Below are 20,099 nucleotides of genomic sequence, written 5' to 3'. Positions count from 1 at the left end.
TCTAAAACTGCCTTTATAAAACACCCCAAAAGGTATTGTTAATTAATAAAATATGCCTTTTATATCTTTTGCCATTCATTTATTAAAGCAAGCACATAAATTACATTAATGTTTATTTCAATTAATTTTGGGGTATTTTTAATGAAAAACAAGTGCCCCGAAAATGGTGAAAATACCCCAAACATTTTTGGTCTACCATGCCGTGCCAAATTTCTAGGGAAATCACTATTATGTATTCAGTATGTAATATTTCTGAAATATTGTTGGCCTATAATTGCATCTACAACGACTGTTAATTTTCATTTGTCAATAATTTCATATGTATGATGATTGCTCATGTGATACTAGTTTTAGACGTTTTTTTGTTGTGACTTACAGCAATGACAGACCATGATGGATGGTCCACTGATTTGAGTTTATTTTTGTTCTGTATATCCAATCTGTTTTTATTGCATTGTTGATTGTTATCCGTTTGTTACTCAGAAAAAAATTAATCTCTTTTAGTTTTTTTTTAAAACAATGTATTTAATCATGAAAATACCCACATAGACAAAAATGGAATTTTATCTGTTTACCAAGACTAGTTTTATATCCATCAATTGTGCAAGCTGATCTTCATTTTATACTGGTGGTTAATTTCTTTAGCATGTAGTTGATAAAACATATTGGAGTTATTTAGTTTTTATTATTTAATGAAAAATGGATTGATGGATTTTTTAATTATTATTTTCTTTTATGGTGTACACATTGTAAATTTGATGTAATATTGGCTTGATGCTTGGGTACCTTTGAAACCACAAACCTAATTTTCAAAGTTGTCCTATGTTAATCAGGTAAGAATTCTCTATGAAGTCCAGACTTTTAGATCAAATTTGTCAGTTTTTGACTTTTTTTTAATTTTATTTTTTATAAAATAAGACTATTTTGTGTCGTGTTTTGAGGTTTTCTTCTTTAAACGTGAGAAAATAAAGCAGTTGGCCACAATACCTGCAATGGAAATGTTTTATTTAACGACACACTCAACACATTTTATTTACAGTTATATGGCATTGGACAGTATCTGCAATGTACTTTATCATGGATATTAACATAATTTGTGTTTGTTTCTTTTTTCCATCTTGTTTTGAAACAAAACTGCAAATAAATAATTTGCTATCATAATGTTTTTGTTATATATGTAACTTTAAAAATAAAAATTCAAGATAGATTACAAGTAATTATTTTATAATATGTAATGGCCAGTGCATTACTGCCACAATTTCTTCTGTTCCCGTCAAATTTTCCATTTTGAAAGTGAAACATGAAATCGAGGATAATCTTTGAAGACTCTTGCCATGAAGGTTGGAATGACAAGGTATGTGATTTTTTAAAAAACCACTAAGATAATAATTTAAAATCATGACATTACCTGTTGGGGCGGGACATAAAGATCTTTTATTATGTATAGTCAATTCTAGTATCAAACCCCATTAGCGTGCCCATGGGGCTATTTTTCCCTCCTGCCAGTGCACCACGACTGATATGCCAACAATTCAACATCTAATAACCAATGATTAATAAATCGGTGTGCTCTAGTGATGTCATTAAACAAAACAAAACAACTTTTTTGCCATTATTTATATGAATCTTGATGCCACTAAAGTGCACTATTAAGAAAACAACATTGTGCCATTCAAAAACCTGATTAAATATTGTTTAAAAACTGAATTTAAATCTACAAAATATACAGTCCAGATTAAAAGGCTCTGCAGTTTGTAAACCATCTTTGTAGCATATTAATCTTCATATTCTCAGAATGAGTCCTTCAACTTTGCCATCTATTCCCAAGTCTGGCCAAGTCCTGACGGCTACAAATCGACGTCGATTTGACTAAGAACCTTACCACATTGTGCACTGATTTTAATGCTGGCAAGATGATCAGCTCGGGTTGAACCAATATTCACTATTGATATGGGCTTTCCATCGTCATGGGCTTTACTCACAAAACGAAATCCAGAAAACACCTGCAAATAACAAAATAATCACGCAACTAGTATATAGGGATATTAAAAATAACAATATATTTCTGCAGGAAGGAAGGAAATGTTTTATTTAACGTCACTCGACCCATTTTTTTTTTTTACGGTTACATTGCGTCTGATATACTGTTACAAATGAGAGGAAACCAGCTGTCCCCACTTTATGGTCTACTCTTTTTCGATTAGCAACAACGGATCTTATATGCACCATCCCACAGACAGAGTAGTACATACCACAGCCTTTGATATACCAGTTGTTGTGCACTGGCTGGAATGAGAATTTTTTTACAGGATGCCTAGAACATGAAAAATAATTAAATATGTTTGTAATAGATTCTTATCTGCTGGCAGTTAGTTCTGTATATTACTATTCAAATGTTTTGAGATTGTACAGATGTAATGAAATGACAAAATGTATTGCATTGACAGAACTTTGTATCTTCATAAATATATACAAGAACCACCTCCCCACTTCAATGAATGATATTAATGACGCCATCAATACAGGTGGCGAGACGCAGCCCAGTGGTAAAGCGCACACTTGATGCACGGTCGGTTTGGGATTGATCCCCGTCGGTGGGCCCATTGGGCTGTTTCTTGCTCCAGCAAGTGCACCACAACTGGTACATCAAAGGCCGTGGTATGTGCTATCCTGTCTATGGGTTGTGCATATAAAAGATCCCTTGCTGCTAATCTATGAATTGGTGACAGCTGGTTTCCTCTCTCAATATCTGTGTGGTTCTTAACCATATGTCCGACGCCATATAACCGTAAATAAAATGTGTTGAGAGCATCATTAAATAAAACATTTTCTTCCTTCCATCAATATAATGAAACCTTAAAAATGTTTTGTCTGCATACAGAATTGTATACGCAGAAAAATCTTCAATGTAAGCACAACATATAGTACTAATGAAATAAAAGTTTTTTTGTTTTTAAAATGTTTTATGAAAACAGTTGGTTTTTCCTCGTTTTGAAAACATGATACAATGCTGTTAGGCATTACTATGAAAACTGAAAATGTTTTTTTTTACCTCTGTACTGTATATCAATTAACATAGTTACAAAACAGAAAATGTACATAAAGAAAATATTGTAAACTGATTGCGAGTCTGTTCTGTATTCTGATTGGTTAATTACATTCTTTTTCCAGGATCAAATGAATATAATACCTGGAAAGCTAATGACATCATTAGCAATTGGAACAGGCCAGGTTGACTGTTCAAGGGTCTACAGTTAGAATATACAGTTTTGTAGAAAAACGATTCAGTTTACAATGGACATAACCATATGGAGTTTTTAGATTTGCAGGTGTTATTGTTTATTTGATGCCCACAAATGTTTAAATTTTAACCTCAGGCTTACGTCTTCGGTCAAAAATGACATTTGCAGGATCAAATAGACAATAACACCCCCAAACTTAAAACTCCATATGGTTATCTCCAAAATGTTCTTACGTGTTTGTAGAACATACCTGCAGAGATGATCCAGCCACTAACACAGCATCACACTTGTCTAGTTGGTCAAACACCGAGCTGACCACTTCTCGAGGCACATTGTCTCCGAAGAATATTATATTAGGCTTTAATATTCCCCCGCAGTTGTCACATGGTGGAACCTGTTAATAATAATAAAAAAGCCCTCAACCAGTGGACTAATGACACATTTGTTCTAAAATGTGCATATATCACTGGCATAGGAAGTATGGGGGTGGGGGGTCATGTGTCCTCCCACGTTTCCGATATTTTGCTTTATAATAGTGTAAAAATTTGTAAATATAAAAGTGTGCCTCCACCCACTTTTTGGCACTTTCCTATGCCACTGATATATTGTTTAATCTTGTATAAGTTGATCAGTTTAACAATTACAACAAAATTAATGACACAGAGCTACTTTCCAGTAATAACAAGCAATAGCTTTTACATATATGCACTTTCTAAATGTCACATACCACAGCCTATTAAACACTGGTTAGAATGAAAACCTATGTCTTTTTATAAATTTTATTAAATTAAAATTAATGTATTCAAACCATAAAGGCAGATTGGTCAAAATAAGCCATCAATTGGCACAAATCACTGACGGTTGCTGTACTGAAAACCCTTTCAGATAGATCAGACGTAGAGGGGCTCACAGATATTTTAATGCAAATGTATGAATGTATCGTATTGCATTGTGATATAGCTGTCCTGAATCGATGCATCGCATCGTGACCCTTGTATCACTGTATCGTTACAGCTCTAATACACACCTATCAATGACAAAGTAATCCATTTAATATAAATATTATTGTCATTATTGTTAATACAACTGTCTTGCCTTGAATCCTTCAACTTGCTCCCATTTCAGATTAACATCTCCGTCTGGTGCTATATCAAATGACTGCTCGTGCCAATCGGGGTTGAGAGAAATTATCATTTCCTGCATCCGATTTCTAGGTATTATCTGTTTGCATGTCAAGCATTCAACTCTGTGAGAACTGCCATGTAATTCTGTAACTTTTGTACTTCCAGCTTTACAATGCAAAGCGTCAACATTCTGTGTCACTAACCAATTAATTTTGTTTTTAACTTCCCACTGTCTGAATATTTGATGGGATACATTGGGCAAAAACGAAGAGAATCTTGGCCATCCTACAAAATTTCTGGCCCAGTATCGCCTTCTGATATCGGCACTTTTCAAAAAGTCTTTATACTGCACTGGTCTGTTAGAACTGGTTGCATATAAACCTACGCCTTCAGATCTGTAATCTGGAATTCCACTTTCTGTTGAAAGTCCAGCACCAGTAATCACAAACAGGTGCTTACTTTTGTCAATGAAATGCTGTAGTCTGTATATGTTGACTTCATCTGGTGGTTCACTTTTTGGAACAAAACATTTGGGCTTAGACTTTATACTAAAAGTAGACTTTGATCGCATCAAAATTCTTTCTAATTCTTTTATTTCAATCACTCTCCTTATGTGCATATTGTGTTTGTTAATGCTGATAGACTGTTGAACAAGCTAATTAAAATAAAATGCTATTAAACTTTAACAGTAACAAGATCTATTAATTTCTGCATAATGTTCGATAGTGTCAACATACAATTATTTGGGGAATAAAACATTCTGCATAATGTCTGATGGTGTTAACATACAAAATTACAAATATTTGGGGAATAAAACATTAAATTAAAACATGCATTATACTCAACATTGAATCAATCATCAATCATGGATACCATACGGTACTGAAAAGATACGTTGTCAATAGTATTTCATTTCAGTATTCGCAATGCACCAGGCTTACGGAGTTATTAATAAATATCTTTAATGATTAAATCCATGTAATTTAACTCCTTAAATTAGCACAAGTCAACGTTTGTAGTTTCGTTTTGACAAGCAGTTGGACAACACAATGTAGAGTTATTCCCCCTTGTTACATGCTTTCTTCTTTTACTAGATCTAGATTTTTAGGTTCAAGTATCGTTAGTCTACGAAGTCGGTGTCACTTATATTAAGTAAATGTGAAAAACACCTAATTGTGTCGTATACAAAACACCAAAATACTCATGGTGTATTAATTAAACCGAACTTCTACATGTCAACATTCCACACTTGAACCGTACGAGTTGTTTTGAATTATCCCCCCTAGATCATGTGGCAAACCTGAATCTTCACTTCGGCCGTCATCCAATATTCTAGCAGTAACTGTGTTTAATGTTGTCTCTGTTGTTGCCATAGTCTATTTCTCTACCAATATACATATAAATGAGTTTTAATATAATTTCAAAACATATACCATGTAATGTCATATTGAATATCGGTAATGTGGGTGACACTTGCTTTGTCCAACGAAGATGCTCATTGAATTATTAAATTCAAATTGTCTGAAAATCCTGTTTAAATCTCACGTTAATAATTGTGTAAGATATCTAAGACGTGAACATTGTCTTAATTTTATATCTACATACAAACAGTCTGACATTTCCAATCACATAGTACAATATTCAGTTTCCAGCTCTAAAAGTGAAATGGATCTCAAAAAGGTCATCAACAAGCTGAATGATTTTGCCAATATTAGTTTGGCAGAAAACTGGGATAATGTAGGTTTGCTGGTTGAGCCGAGTCCACCCCATGTTGTTAAAACTATATACCTGACAAATGACCTAACCGCTGCTACACTGGATGAAGCGATTCAGAAGAAAGTTGGTCTGATCGTGTCGTATCACCCTCCAATATTCACACCACTTAAGTGCCTTACACAGCAGTCATGGAAAGAGAAGTTGATAGTGAAATGTATTGAGAACAGGATTGCTGTCTATTCCCCACACACAAGTTACGATGCTTTACAAGGAGGAGTCAATGACTGGTTGATTCAAGCATTTGGTATAATACTTGAATGTTGATTATTTAAATAATATGTAGTTTATTAAAACTGATGTACTTTACATCTAACATCAGTCAAAAGCAAGGACAACATTCATCTCGGTAAACAATTTAATGGTATATGACAAACCAGTAATTATTAATTAATTAATATAACTAAAAGTTTAGGCCTATATATATACTAAAGTGGTATTTATAATCACTATTTTTCAATGTTGTAAACTGCAGCATTCAGTGATTCACTAGTACTGGTATGTGTGAGTACATGGTTATTAAATTTTGTTAATATATATTTGTGCTACATTATAAATATACTTGGTTAAACTGGTTACCATATTCCAAAAGGAATTTTGTTATAAATGAGTGAAGTATTGTAATTTCTATCAAATCAGTGGAATGTCCCAGTTTCAAAATGTTAAATGTGATACAGGTTTTTGGGTTTTGTTCTTTTTAAACTGCTAAGTTATTTTTATTTTTTTATATTGTATGTTTCTAGAGTTAAAATCAGTGAAGCCAATTCAACAGACATATGCACACAGTGGTGATTTTAGCCACCAGGTTGACATCACAATAAATGCTGACAGGCAGTCCGATCTCATCTCAGTGCTAGAGTTGAAATCCGAGAAAGAGAAGACTTTCACATTAGTCAGGTGAGATTTAATCCTAAGAAACTAAAGAGTTTACAGGCCTAATAATTGAAAATGTGTGTAAACCATTTATTAGGTTATGATAAAAACATTTCAGGTAAATTAAAACATGGATTAAGAAAACTAGACACATGAGCAACATGCAAATGAACACATTGTTCTAACAATGTTCAGAGGCCTATTTCTGTAGGTAAGATCCACAACTTTTTGCAAGTGCTTTACTGGTCTTAAAGCTTGATTATGTGCAGAATTTTATTATTTAAGATAGATTAGTCCATGTATGTGCATCTTTTCTTTTTCTTTTTTTGGTTGGATATTACAAGCATGGATGATGATGAAATGAATGGTGAAGCCACAGTATTTCTATTTCGGCATGGGACTACTTGACAGGGTAATCATCCACCATGTGGGTCATACACTCGGGAGACACCCATAATCGTGCCTGTGAAGTGGGTGAAACTTCGTGTATGTGGCCTTACACCTACCCATTGAGCCTAGCAGTGCACTCACGCTGGGTTGGAGCCGGTACTGGCATGAAAAATCCCCCATTGTCTGAGTTGGCATACAAACCCAGTACCTACCAGCCTGAAGTCCGAAGGCATAACCACTACTCCACAGAGGCCGGCCTGTGTGTGCATCTTTGTTGCCCTTATTTACACATTAATAACCGTGATTAATACTTTATTCCAGGCACAATGCTGAATCGGCTGAGAACATTCTTTGCAGTGTTTTGTGCAGTAGATGTGATCTTACAACCGTCTTCACTGAAATTAATTCTTTTAAGTCGGACATCATATCTGTTGATTGCAGAGAACTTGGAAAGGTATCTTATATAATATAGTGTACAGGATATACAAATCTATAAACAATCAAATAAAAAGCCAAAGAGTAAATGCAATGGATGGAATATTACCGAGTGGCTTTGTTGCAGATTTAAAATTTCATGGGAAACACTTTTCCGATTCTATGCCTTGTGATCATGGGAACTAATCGGAAACTGTTTATTATTTTTGTTGAATAGTTGTACCTGATATAATAATCATGGGAAACAAAATTTTGGTTCCGTGATTTTACTGACATGGTACCGGAAATTATAGTTTTTGTGAAATCCGAGAGCCTGCATTGAATTGTGGTAACATTTTTATAATGCTCAGTGTCAAGTTGACAGGAATAAAGGAAAGGAACTGTTTTATACAACGATGCACTGAACACATTTTATTTATGGTTATATGGCGTCGGACACAGGGCTAGCTCTGGGTGAGCAAAACATTTCGCCAAATTGTCTATTAAACTTTAAAAATTGCAGAAATCAACAGCTATTTTCTTTAAAATATCAATTATTACATAAAATTATTTCGCCAACTGCTTTCAAAATTCAAAATTGGTGAATTTAGCAAGTGCCAGAGCACATCAGTTGACCACATAGATATTGAGAGAGGAAATCCATTGTCGCCACTTCATGGACTACTCTTTTTCGATTAGCAGTAAGGGATCTTTTATATGCACCATCCCACAGACAGGATAGTACATACCATGGTCTTTGTAACACCAGTTGTGGAGCACTGGCTGGAACGAGAAATAGTCCAATGGGCCAACCGACGGGAATCGATCCTAGATCAATCGCACATCAGGCGAGCGCTGTACCACTGAGCTACGTCCCGCCCTGTGACAGGACTCGATCCTAGATCAATCGCACATCAGGCGAGCGCTGTACCACTGAGCTATGTCCCGCCCTGTGACAGGACTCGATCCTAGATCAATTGCACATCAGGCGAGCGCTGTACCACTGAGCTACGTCCCGCCCTGTGACAGGAATCGATCCTAGATCAATCGCACATCAGGCGAGCGCTGTACCACTGAGCTACGTCCCGCCCTGTGACAGGAATCGATCCTAGATCAATCGCACATCAGGCGAGCGCTGTACCACTGAGCTACGTCCCGCCCTGTGACAGGACTCGATCCTAGATCAATCGCACATCAGGCGAGCGCTGTACCACTGAGCTACGTCCCGCCCTGTGACAGGACTCGATCCTAGATCAATCGCACATCAGGCGAGCGCTGTACCACTGAGCTACGTCCCGCCCTGTGACAGGACTCGATCCTAGATCAATCGCACATCAGGCGAGTGCTGTACCACTGAGCTACGTCCCGCCCTGTGACAGGACTCGATCCTAGATCAATCGCACATCAGGCGAGCGCTGTACCACTGAGCTACGTCCCGCCCTGTGACAGGACTCGATCCTAGATCAATCGCACATCAGGCGAGCGCTGTACCACTGAGCTACGTCCCGCCCTGTGACAGGACTCTATCCTAGATCAATCGCACATCAGGCGAGTGCTGTACCACTGAGCTACGTCCCGCCCTGTGACAGGACTCGATCCTAGATCAATCGCACATCAGGCGAGCGCTGTACCACTGAGCTACGTCCCGCCCTGTGACAGGACTCGATCCTAGATCAATCGCACATCAGGCGAGCGCTGTACCACTGAGCTACGTCCCGCCCTGTGACAGGACTCGATCCTAGATCAATCGCACATCAGGCGAGCGCTGTACCACTGAGCTACGTCCCGCCCTGTGACAGGACTCGATCCTAGATTAATCGCACATCAGGCGAGCGCTGTACCACTGAGCTATGTCCCACCCTGTAACAGGAATGGACAGGCTTGCACTCACCTCATGCTCATCTGTAGATCTGATGAACATTTCATCATTTTGCTTTTAATAATATGTATTGTTTGGTGCTTATTTTGTAAGTATTCGGAAGTGCTTACCTTATTTTTAGTCTTGGAATTATTATCAGAAGAGCGATTGCTTAAATACTGTCCTGTTCTGAATGGATATCAGTGGCGGATCCAGAAAATCCTTTTAAGAGTGGGCCCCAATGACACGAGGCAGAATGCAAATGGAACTTTGGGGAGGTTTGGAGGGGATTGAATTTTTTTTTTTTTTAAATTAATATATAGTAAAATTATAACTGTCGCAAAATTTAGGGGGCCTCCTCTGGATATATTATTATGATGGCCAACTAGGGATGTGATACTCACTTAAAAAAGCTGAAATAATCTTTAATCATTCTACACTATATACCTAAATAAAGATCATTTCTCAGCATTTCAGATCAAAACCAGTCTACTGTTTGATAATCATTTTACACAAAAAAAACTGAAATCTGACAAAAAGCTGACAGTTCACTTCCCTGCTAACATATATAAAAGAAGTTTTAGTTTTTTCATCCAAACTGCATGTCTTATTGTTATATCTCTTTGATGTTTAAAAAAAAAAAATTCGCTCTTGAGGTAATGATGTGATTATTTTTGTTTGAGGTTCCACTACCTGGATATGGCATGGGAAGAATTGGTTCTCTGCAGTCGCCAATTACCCTGGACGAGGCTGTGCGTCTTGTGAAGAAACATCTTAATCTTGACCACGTCCGCATGGCAAGTGTTTCAGGTGATGAATCTTCTTCTTCATTTTCAGTTGAAAAACTATTATGCCAATAACACATTTGGTTACATAAATGTTTAATTGTTAAAATTTGACTGATCCAGATAGAAAAAACAGGTTAACATAACATGGTAGCTACCTGAGCCTTTGTTTATAGACCTTGAAGTCCAGACTTGAGACTTTGAATTACATGCTTTTTGTATAAAATCCTCATGTCTAGACGTTTTGTAAAATTTTGTAAGCACAGGCCCTGAAACAGTTTCAAAAATTTAAATCCAAGTGTAAGCAGGGCTCACACTATCAGTAGCCAAATTAGTCATTGGCTAATTTTAAAATTTGCAAGTGGCTAAAATTTTGGCTAAGCCATTTGCTATCTTCTGATGTGAACAGATGGTTATATAATTTATCTGAAACATCGAATATAATAATAATACCTAATATTCAATTAGTGTAATAGCGATTTTGCGACTAGTAACAAGAAACGGTGTCATCCAGAATACAGCGTTCCGGTAATGATGTTTGCATATTTTAATAACCACGATTATTAATTTTAATGGCATGTTTTCAACATGTATGAAAACAAAGATCTGTAGATTGTCATTCTAACTTTGTAAAGTATTTTAATCAAATAAAAGACCAACAATGCATGTCAAATTCAATACACATGCTAGCTAGTTCAGGGCCGAAGACAAGTAGGCAGTGCAAAAATAGGTCATGCTTTACAGTCATGTGTGATCGCACGTGTCAAGAGACATGGTTGTGGATCTTAAACAATACAGTTATACACAAGTAAATCTTGATGTATATTTGTAAAAAAAAAAAAAAAAAAAAATTGTTCGCATACTTGTTTTGTTTATTTCTTTTGTCTTTGGTCATTTCACACCCATGGCCGAGAACACGCATGTAGATCGTGATCGCGGAAAATGAACAACCAGTGATAATACAAATTGCAGTTAGACATACACTAAATGAAATTAGTTTACAATAATCACGAGATTTGTTAGATAAAATAAACTGTGATGTGACATCACAAAAGTTAACTAGATTTTAAATAGATCGTAAATTTCAATTTCATTATCATTTATTTTTAAAAACAACATAACTGACATAAATGTGATAGTTGTAATAACATAAAGTCAACAGTTTAGACTAGGTAGTTTAAAAACTTAAATCAACAACAAGCATTTAACATGACACAGAAATCAACAACAGCAATAACATGGCACAAATTACGAAACTGTTGAGGGTAAGAAATTGATGGGTTACTTCAAAACAACAAAAAGAATGCTATTTTAAACAAATAATGAAAAAAATATCAGCTTTCAAATTATTTTTATTTGAAAAAAAAAAAAGGAAAGAAAAAACAACACACTACATAAATATCCACCCACCCCCATATTTCTGTATGTTTCTTGATTTAATGTCACATGTCTTAGAAGCAGGGGTGGGTGGTGCCCCCCCCCCTCCCCCCACCCCCTCCCCGGCTGAACAAATCAAAGTAATATATTAACAGGGAATAGAGTTTTGTCATTCAGATTTATTCCAGTTTGTACATAATTAGCTGCAAAAAGATGCACTTTTATAAAAAATATTCAAATATAAATACCGGGGTTGAAAATTAAAATTAAAACCATGGTCGCCGGCAGGGCCAGTTGAAGAAACATCCAACTAGCCCTCCAATTATCATATTGAAATTTAACTGCACAGCCAAAATAAAAACTAGAATGTTCTTTGTTGATTAATAACCATGTATACTCACCATATATAGTACGTTTGACTAAAAAGGAAACCGATAAATTGGCATGTAACTTCATAATGAATAAAGTTAAAATTCATATTTAAAAACATGTTGTTAAGTTTTAAAACCAAACCAACTCAAAAAAAAGAAAAAAAAGAAATCCAGTATAAATAAAAATGTTTCACCGTGGTGCAGGGATGTAACACTCTTTCAGAATGGCCAATACAGCACAAAATTAAAATTTTGAGTAAAATTCAGTATCTATCTGTGATGTTTGTGTTTTTGCACAGTTCTTTACACTGTGTTTTTGTTCAAATCTTGAGTTTTTATATTGATGTTGATCGTCACTTTGTATTACCATAGTTTGACACCCAATAGCCGATTTATTTTTCGTGCTGGGGTGTAGTTAAACATTCATTCATTCATTCATTCTTTACAAACTACCATTAAATTATATACAGATTAAATCTCATTTTTAATACATGGGTGAAGACGAAATGCTAGAACAGCCAAGATATGCAGCTTGATTTGTATTGTCTCTGATGTACATTGTACATGTAAAAGATAATGCAGTACAAAAAGACTAAAGGTAGAACTGCTTGCTTTAGTAAACTAGTCTGGGAGTGGCAGTCTTCTTTGTGGCGATGCAAGAGGGATGAAATAATATTTGGAGTGATGCAATCTCCAGTAAAGGATTTCTTGGGAGTGGCTGTCCTCCTGTAGACGAGGCACTAGATAGAACTCCCTGGAATCGTCCACTGTTTTGCCAAATGCCCATTTGACTCTTCATTGGAGAGATACAGCCCTTGTCATGTATTACGGTCCTGTCATTCAGATTACTTTGGATTTTCCATTAAACCTGAATATTTAACCTATGCAGTTTGGTGGTTATTTGTAAAGTTTTTTTTTTTTTAATTATTTACATTGAACGTCCCCCACCCCACCACCACTAAAAGAAAAAAAGTTATTTGAGATGGTATGGGTTCAAAATTTAATAAATTATTTGTTAAGAAGCTGGATGCCAATTCATCGGTTCCCTTTTGACGCAAACGGACAATAGCCTCAAAATTAATATTTTTTGCCTCAGTAAAATGTAATAATGCGTGCGTGCTAGTGTTTAATTTGGATATTGTAAATGTTACAGTAGTAGACTACTAATAAAATAAATATCAGAAAATATAAATAAAAGAAAAATAAATCAAAACAAACAAAAACAAACATTTTACCACAAAATACGATGTATTCTGTTATCATATTACAAAGTATAAAAGTACATTTACAAAAAAAAACCAACCCTGGTAACATACTCTCCAGACCGCTAATTTTCAACCCTGAAATACTCAATACAGTATTGAGCAAAACAATTTTGGCTAAAACAATTTCATTATGGCTAATAAAAATCCCATTTGGCTAAAAAAAAATTCCAGGGTGAGCCCTGGTGTAAGGTACTGATATGTATGTAGACGTTTTGCACACGAGGGCTACATGTATTTCAGGGTTATATACAAAGTGGGAGAAGTCACCTAAATGAGAATTAAAACTTTCCGCATTATGTTTGTACCATATACATGTAACAGAGAAACAGAAACAAGACTGGCAAGTGCTTTATAAAGATTACCACAAGAGTACTGTAGGTACATGTATGATTGTTTGTAAATGTATGGAAAATGATCTACGGTGGTTTACCGTGTATTTAGAGATTTGGTCACATTTACTGAATGCTCTTTTTAAGATGCTGGCAAGATTTCCAAGGTTGCCGTTTGTGCTGGGTCTGGTGCCAGCGTAATGAGAGGAGTGAAGGCTGACCTGCTTGTTACCGGAGAAATGTCGCACCATGAGGTGCTCAATGCTGTCAGCAATGGGTCGAATGTCATCCTGTGTGAACACAGCAACACAGAGCGGGGATATCTGATTGTTCTGAAGCACCAGTTAAAGGAATTTTTGTCTGAAGAAATAGACGTGATCATATCACAGACGGACAGTGACCCATTGAAAGTTGTCTGACAGAAATGTTGTGCGTGTACTAGGGTACGAACTGAGTACAAACTCGAAACAGCCATTGTTAACTTTTTGTCTGAAAAATATGATTATATTATAAACAGTGTTTCATCTGATACATAATAATTATCCTTTAGAATATGAATAGATCATAAATATAATGTAATAGCTACAGTTTGATGTTTACAACTTTACATAATAAATTTACATCATTAAATGCGAGCAGAGGAAATCCTGAAAATGGTGTTACACGAATGTTTTGAGACATATGCAAAATATTTGTCATATTTGTGGTAGAAGTAAATATCACAGACCTATATTCTGCTAAATTAATAATTATTTCATTATAGGGTTAAACCATGTAGAATGGTTAACAAATTATCACTGGCCAAACTGTCAGTACAAAAATGTATGTGACAACAGGAAAGATAAAATAAAATCATACTATAGATGATCGTTGAAAAGTTTACTTCCTATGTTCCTTCTACTTGTATATAGAAAACAGAACTCAACAGACTACACATTATCAGTTTATTTCTGAGATCGTATGACCATGGTTTAGAGATCTTAAAATAGGCTTACTGCTTATGTAGTAAAAATGTAAATATGTACAAACCAAGTGCAATAAATAAATAAAGCAAGCACTGCATAATATAAAAATAAAATAAAAAGGATAACCAAATTATGTTTCCTTGCTGTAGTTCAAAGCTATTAATAAAAGACAAAATACAGAACTCTGACAATCATTTGACAATATGAATTTTGGGCAATATAAAAGGGTGGTGGAGAAACTATATTTTACACCAGTCATAAAAGTTAAATTATAACCAATTGTTTAATTAAAAGACTGCAACCATTGCTCCTCGGTTGGTACATTAAACATACATTCTTGTTGGTGAGAAGGGCATATGAATTACCTCTTGCTGCTATTTGAAAAGGGATAGCTCGACTTCCGACTGATTTGTGCAAGCTTTGAAAAAGCACGTGGAATCCTAGATTTTTCCAGTATTCAACTGCGTACCTGTACATATGATATATATAGAGAATAATACATGAGTGGACGTTAGATACCATTTATCTCACGAGTTGTTTTAAAATATTTTAAAATGTATCCCAACAAGCAAAAGCAAGTTTGATACATTTTTAAACGAGTTGCGAGATGAATGGTATCTAACGAACACAAATGTCTTATTCTATTTCTTACATATCCTCAAAAACCAGGTTTTAAGCAAATTTTAACATCTTTTTCAACTAAAGTTATTTACAGCCATTGCACTTGTAGCTAACTTATGCATCACAGACACATGATTGTCAGGTTAACTATAGTCACAGTGTAATCTATTTCCACCATGTTGCTTTTCATTGGATGTATGGCACTGGTGAGCTTGTCATCACCTAGCAGCAGCCAGTCTTATGTCTTGAAATTGTTAACACATGTACATGTACGTGTGTAAACAACCCATGTGTTATAAAAAATAATGCATGATGTTCTCACCAACGGGTGTATAAGAAAACAAAGCAGCATCAACACCACCAGTGCTTTCATTAATCCTCTACAGGTCCAACCTGAGGGGACTATAGGTTCCTTCCTGTCTGTCAGACTGTCTATTTACCCATTTTTGACAACAGTTATGGCCCTTGAACTTAGGGGATGTGGAAATTTGTTTGTCTCGATAGGAGTCATATATTGCTTTAGCAGTATAACACTTTTTCTACCAAAATATTTCTGATAATTTAATTCATTTTATACAAAATAATATACATTTATGTGTATTGGATAGGAAGGAAGGAAATGTTTTATTTAACGACACACTCAACACATTTATGTGTATTGGTTACTAATTAATTATTATATACTAATCAGTAAGGTGGCAAGTAAATATTAAGACACAAGAGCCCATAGTCATTTTGCTTTAAATAATATTGCCCTAAAAAGACAATGTTTTCGTCATTTGTTTTCAGGGGTTTTCTTTATTTTGATGCTGCTTTTTTTTTGGCATTGGTTACAGCAAATAATATTTACTGTACTGAAACATGCTGTACAAGTCTTGTAATTTTAAATACAATTTACAACAGGTCAGAAGCACCTGTCACAGTACTTACATGGAAAAACAGCATTTGCCTAGACATAATAGCAAATGGGTACCCATGAATGATGCATTATACATTTTACCCCGTGAGCTATTTCTCGTTCTAGCCAATGCACCACGACTGGTATACCACAGGTCGTGGTATGTTCTATCCTGTTTTTGGCATGGTGCATATGAAAGATCCCTAGCTACTAATGGAAAAATGTAGCAAGTTTCCTCTCTAAGACTACATGAAAAAATTACCAAATGATTGACATCCAATAGTCTATGATTATTAAATCAATGTGCTCTAGTGGTGTCATTAAACAAAAACTTTTGTATATTTTAAACCTCATAATTGAGCTAACTTATAAAAGCTGCAGTCAGTTTTAAACATGTCTTGATACTGTACACGTAACCAAATCGGAATCTATCCATTCAAATGTGAATTCATGACAGCTAGTCGATACATGGAACTCCTCATCGCCCCATGTAATTGTTTTGATCTTGCCATCTTCGTCCATCACACTCTCAGACTTGTAATGCCCTCTGTAGCCATCTTTCTTGAAGTCGTGCATCAGGCATCCTGCAATCAAGTCCATTACATACTCTGGATGGCCGTCCACATACTCGGCTGGAAAATGAACACAAAACTTCCCATAACATGACTCAAAAGTCGGATAAGCCTTGAATCTTTTGAAAAACTGTTTGTGGACTTGCTTTGAGAAACGCAAGTCAGTAGGAATGGGTTGGTTTTTCGTTGATACTAGCAATACTTTGGACACTAAAGCACTATTTTGTATTGCCTGTTCTCGTGCCATAGAGATAATATCGTATTTTAATATATCGTATTCCGTAAGTTTTTTTCTAATGTTTTCTCTTACCACATATTCAGTGAACAAAGTTGGGGTGTTTTTCAGGATTTCTACCAGAGAATCAATTCCATAATACATGGCATCATGCATAACTTTCTCTGCATTTTCAGCCGGTGGCAAATCTTCATGTCGAAGGAAGTTAAGAATGTGATTAAAATATGTTCCATCACGATCGATGAAAAAATTCCCATTACAGTCCTTATCCACCTCATGTCTTCCACTAAACATAACCGCGAGCATAGAGTCAGAATACTTTGTGAGTGTTGACAGGCGAGTGGCAAATAGACATCCTCCAACATTGAGATTGATGACACTTGGAAACTGAAATATATAAAACAAGTTTGGGAGAAATATTTTATAGATAAAACAGCCTACATGAAAAATTCTACTTGTCCATAGGACAACCATTTGTGATAAAATTTGCTTGTTCAAGCACATTTTCACTTGTCAGGACAAATGGACAACTGCTTATTTCGAACACTGCACTGACACTGATAACATTGATAATTGTTTGGTACATCTTATGATTTCATCCTCAGATTGTCTCCACTCAAGTAATGACGGTATACTGACTTTTACAAACTTTAATGTACACTGTAACATATTACATCATAGATTCATACTGTCATGCCTTCATGTACTTGGTTCTCTAAAATTAATATCCAACAGCATTTTAATTATTACAGCATATTTACTTTGCAAGTTAACCTGAATTTGGTGGGACGTCTACTCGAAAGCTGTTTAGTGAGCCTCTACCTGAATCTTTTACTGCATACAAAAGACCAATAATAAATATTGTGATATTTATTGTTGGCCATGTTGATAGACTATATAGTGTTTACTATGAGCAACTGGGTACCAGTACAATAATTTTTAAGGAAATAAATATTGATTGCACAGCTTCTTAATCGCTCTGTTACATGTATCTATTCTGAGCCAAGGACTGAACCTTTTTTGTGTATCCATTGGGTTTTTACCCCATCCCAACCACGTTTCCCATGATTGGTATGTCAAAGGTCATGTTATGTGCTGTGCTGTCCTGTCTATGGGAAACTGTTCTGAGCCTAGCTAGGGTGGGATTAGCCCAAGTACTCTGACTGTAAAAATCCACATATTAATCACTAATACACACACTACAGCACCCACATTCAGCTAAACTATATCGTGACGTTGCGTCACATGATCGCCCACTCAGCCATTCTGTCTACTAGGCGGAATCGCCCAGTGGGCGATCACGTGATCTACGTCACGAAATAGGTCACCGAGCTTTGTAATTCTTGCGACGGAGTGTCACGAAGTGTAGCTGAATGTGGGTGCTGTCGGATTTCTTTCTGTACTATGTGTATTGGTGATTAATATGTGGATTTTTTTTAATCAGTTAACTCGAAAATGATCGATGTAAAGGTATTTGACATCAAAAATAGGATTGGTATTAGAGCGGAAATCTTTGCCAACTTTTTGGTTGTCGGGAATTGCCAAAAAAATACATAGCTTGGTCTCCGACTTTAATGAGAGCGTATTTATGTCCAAATGTCCGTCTAGCTCTCTTACAGTCAGAGTACTCGAGCTAGGGTGGGATATGGCTCAGTGGCTGGTGTCTGAGAACTGAAAATTGGCGTAATCCATTTATAGGTTATGCTATAAAACAAATTGAGGTAACCCATTTCTTTTTTGCATACCAACAGGATCAGTCTGTTGCCATTTAGAACTTGCCAATAAAACATTTTCGCAGCCATGCAAATGCCTAAATATACGCCAAAGAGTAGTTAAGTCGTGGATGGCATAATGATGGAAAGGTTCCATCTGAATAACATTGAAAAAACTGCAACTTGTGCAAGTGCAACGATTATTCGACCTGGAACAGTGGAAGTTGGAACTTTGACAAACGATTTATTGACAAAAAGTGACTGAGAAAATCAGTAGCATTCAATCACTGTTACAGAAATCATACTTAGATACTAAGTATAGAATAGGCTTATCTCAAACGTCATGATTTCTGTTTACTTACAGAAATACTAGTATTTTCAACTGAGGTAGTAATCTGATTCACATCGTCTTCCATGTTGGGTTTTATATATTTAAAGGGGAATAACTCTAATAAATAAACAAATCGATGTTAAATTTAAAGCGTTATTTGCTAACATTTTTGTTTATTTATTGGTGTGTGTGCGTTTTGTTCTTATTTTCTTGCCCCTCGCCCCTCTAAATTTTTTATTACTAATTAGCCGATTATACAGACACGTGTGCAGGAATTTATGCAGTATGTGTGTTTGGTGGGGGGGGGGGGGGGGAGGTCGAGCGATGCAAAATAAAGTAGTTTGTTTTATTTAACGACGCCACTAGAGCACATTGATTTTTTTTTTTTATCTTATCATCGGCTATTGGACGTCAAACATGGTCATTCTGACACTGTTTTTAAGAGGAAATCTGCTGTCGCCACATACTAAAATAGGCTACTCTTTTTACGACAGGCAACAAGGGATCGTTTATTTGCGCTTCCCACAGGCAGGATAGCACAAACCATGGCCTTTGTTGAACCAGTTATGGATCACTGGTCGGTGCAAGTGGTTTACACCTACCCATTGATCCTTGCGGATCATTCACTCAGGGTTTGGAGTCTGTATATCTGGATTAAAAATCCCATGCCTCGACTGGGATCCGAGCTTTGTAATTGTTGCGACGGAGTGTCACGAAGCGTAGCTGAATGTGGGTGCTGTCGGGTTTCTTTCTGTAGTATGTGTATTAGTGATTAATATGTGGATTTTTTTGTATCAGTTAACTCGAAAATGATCGATGTAAAGGTATTTGACGTCAAACATAGGATTGTTGTGGTATTAGAGCGGGAATCTTTGCCTACCGTTTGGTAGTCAGGAATTGCCAAAAATATACATAGGTTGGTCTCTGACTGTAATGAGAGCGTATTTATGTCCAAATGTCCGTG

At 35.9% G+C, this 20,099-nt stretch overlaps 3 protein-coding genes across 3 annotated transcripts; 1 reads left to right on the top strand and 2 right to left on the bottom strand.

Moving 5' to 3' along the window:
• Window positions 1–504: 504 nt before the first annotated feature.
• On the bottom strand, window positions 505–5,630 carry LOC121369003 (NAD-dependent protein lipoamidase sirtuin-4, mitochondrial-like). Its single transcript, XM_041493793.1, has 3 exons — window positions 4,338–5,630; window positions 3,493–3,636; window positions 505–2,003 (listed from the first exon to the last, which is right to left on the bottom strand). Exons 1-3 carry the CDS (start codon window positions 4,983–4,985, stop codon window positions 1,848–1,850), a joined length of 948 nt encoding a protein of 315 aa, XP_041349727.1. The 5' UTR covers window positions 4,986–5,630; the 3' UTR covers window positions 505–1,847.
• A 34-nt stretch (window positions 5,631–5,664) lies between these two features.
• On the top strand, window positions 5,665–14,669 carry LOC121369002 (NIF3-like protein 1). Its single transcript, XM_041493792.1, has 5 exons — window positions 5,665–6,386; window positions 6,883–7,036; window positions 7,724–7,856; window positions 10,358–10,484; window positions 13,949–14,669. Exons 1-5 carry the CDS (start codon window positions 5,858–5,860, stop codon window positions 14,218–14,220), a joined length of 1,215 nt encoding a protein of 404 aa, XP_041349726.1. The 5' UTR covers window positions 5,665–5,857; the 3' UTR covers window positions 14,221–14,669.
• Window positions 14,670–16,511: 1,842 nt separating this feature from the next.
• On the bottom strand, window positions 16,512–19,220 carry LOC121368818 (BTB/POZ domain-containing protein KCTD7-like). Its single transcript, XM_041493564.1, has 2 exons — window positions 19,167–19,220; window positions 16,512–17,479 (listed from the first exon to the last, which is right to left on the bottom strand). The coding sequence occupies exons 1-2, from the start codon at window positions 19,218–19,220 to the stop codon at window positions 16,673–16,675; spliced, it is 861 nt and encodes a 286-aa protein (XP_041349498.1). The 3' UTR covers window positions 16,512–16,672.
• Between the last annotated feature and the right edge of the window lie 879 nt (window positions 19,221–20,099).

The sequence above is a fragment of the Gigantopelta aegis genome, chromosome 3 (assembly GCF_016097555.1).
Source record: "Gigantopelta aegis isolate Gae_Host chromosome 3, Gae_host_genome, whole genome shotgun sequence".
NCBI lineage: Eukaryota > Metazoa > Mollusca > Gastropoda > Neomphalida > Peltospiridae > Gigantopelta > Gigantopelta aegis.
The sequence above is the reverse complement of the archived record's forward strand: the minus strand, read 5'-3'. Positions and strand labels throughout refer to the sequence as shown.

Bases quoted from the DNA above. Each gene is read 5' to 3' on its own strand.
- LOC121369003 (XM_041493793.1), bottom strand. From the start codon at position 4,985: ATGCACATAAGGAGAGTGATTGAAATAAAAGAATTAGAAAGAATTTTG. The intron at 3,637-4,337 runs GCAAGACAGTTG...TATTATTAACAG, and splicing joins AGCAAGTTGAAGGATTCAAG to GTTCCACCATGTGACAACTG. The intron at 2,004-3,492 runs GTATGTTCTACA...TGTTATTTGCAG, and splicing joins TGGCTGGATCATCTCTGCAG to GTGTTTTCTGGATTTCGTTT.
- LOC121369002 (XM_041493792.1), top strand. From the start codon at position 5,858: ATGCTCATTGAATTATTAAATTCAAATTGTCTGAAAATCCTGTTTAAA. The intron at 6,387-6,882 runs GTATAATACTTG...GTATGTTTCTAG, and splicing joins CTGGTTGATTCAAGCATTTG to AGTTAAAATCAGTGAAGCCA. The intron at 7,857-10,357 runs GTATCTTATATA...TTTTTGTTTGAG, and splicing joins ATTGCAGAGAACTTGGAAAG to GTTCCACTACCTGGATATGG.
- LOC121368818 (XM_041493564.1), bottom strand. From the start codon at position 19,220: ATGGAAGACGATGTGAATCAGATTACTACCTCAGTTGAAAATACTAGT. The intron at 17,480-19,166 runs GTAAGTAAACAG...TATATATTTCAG, and splicing joins TTGAAAATACTAGTATTTCT to TTTCCAAGTGTCATCAATCT.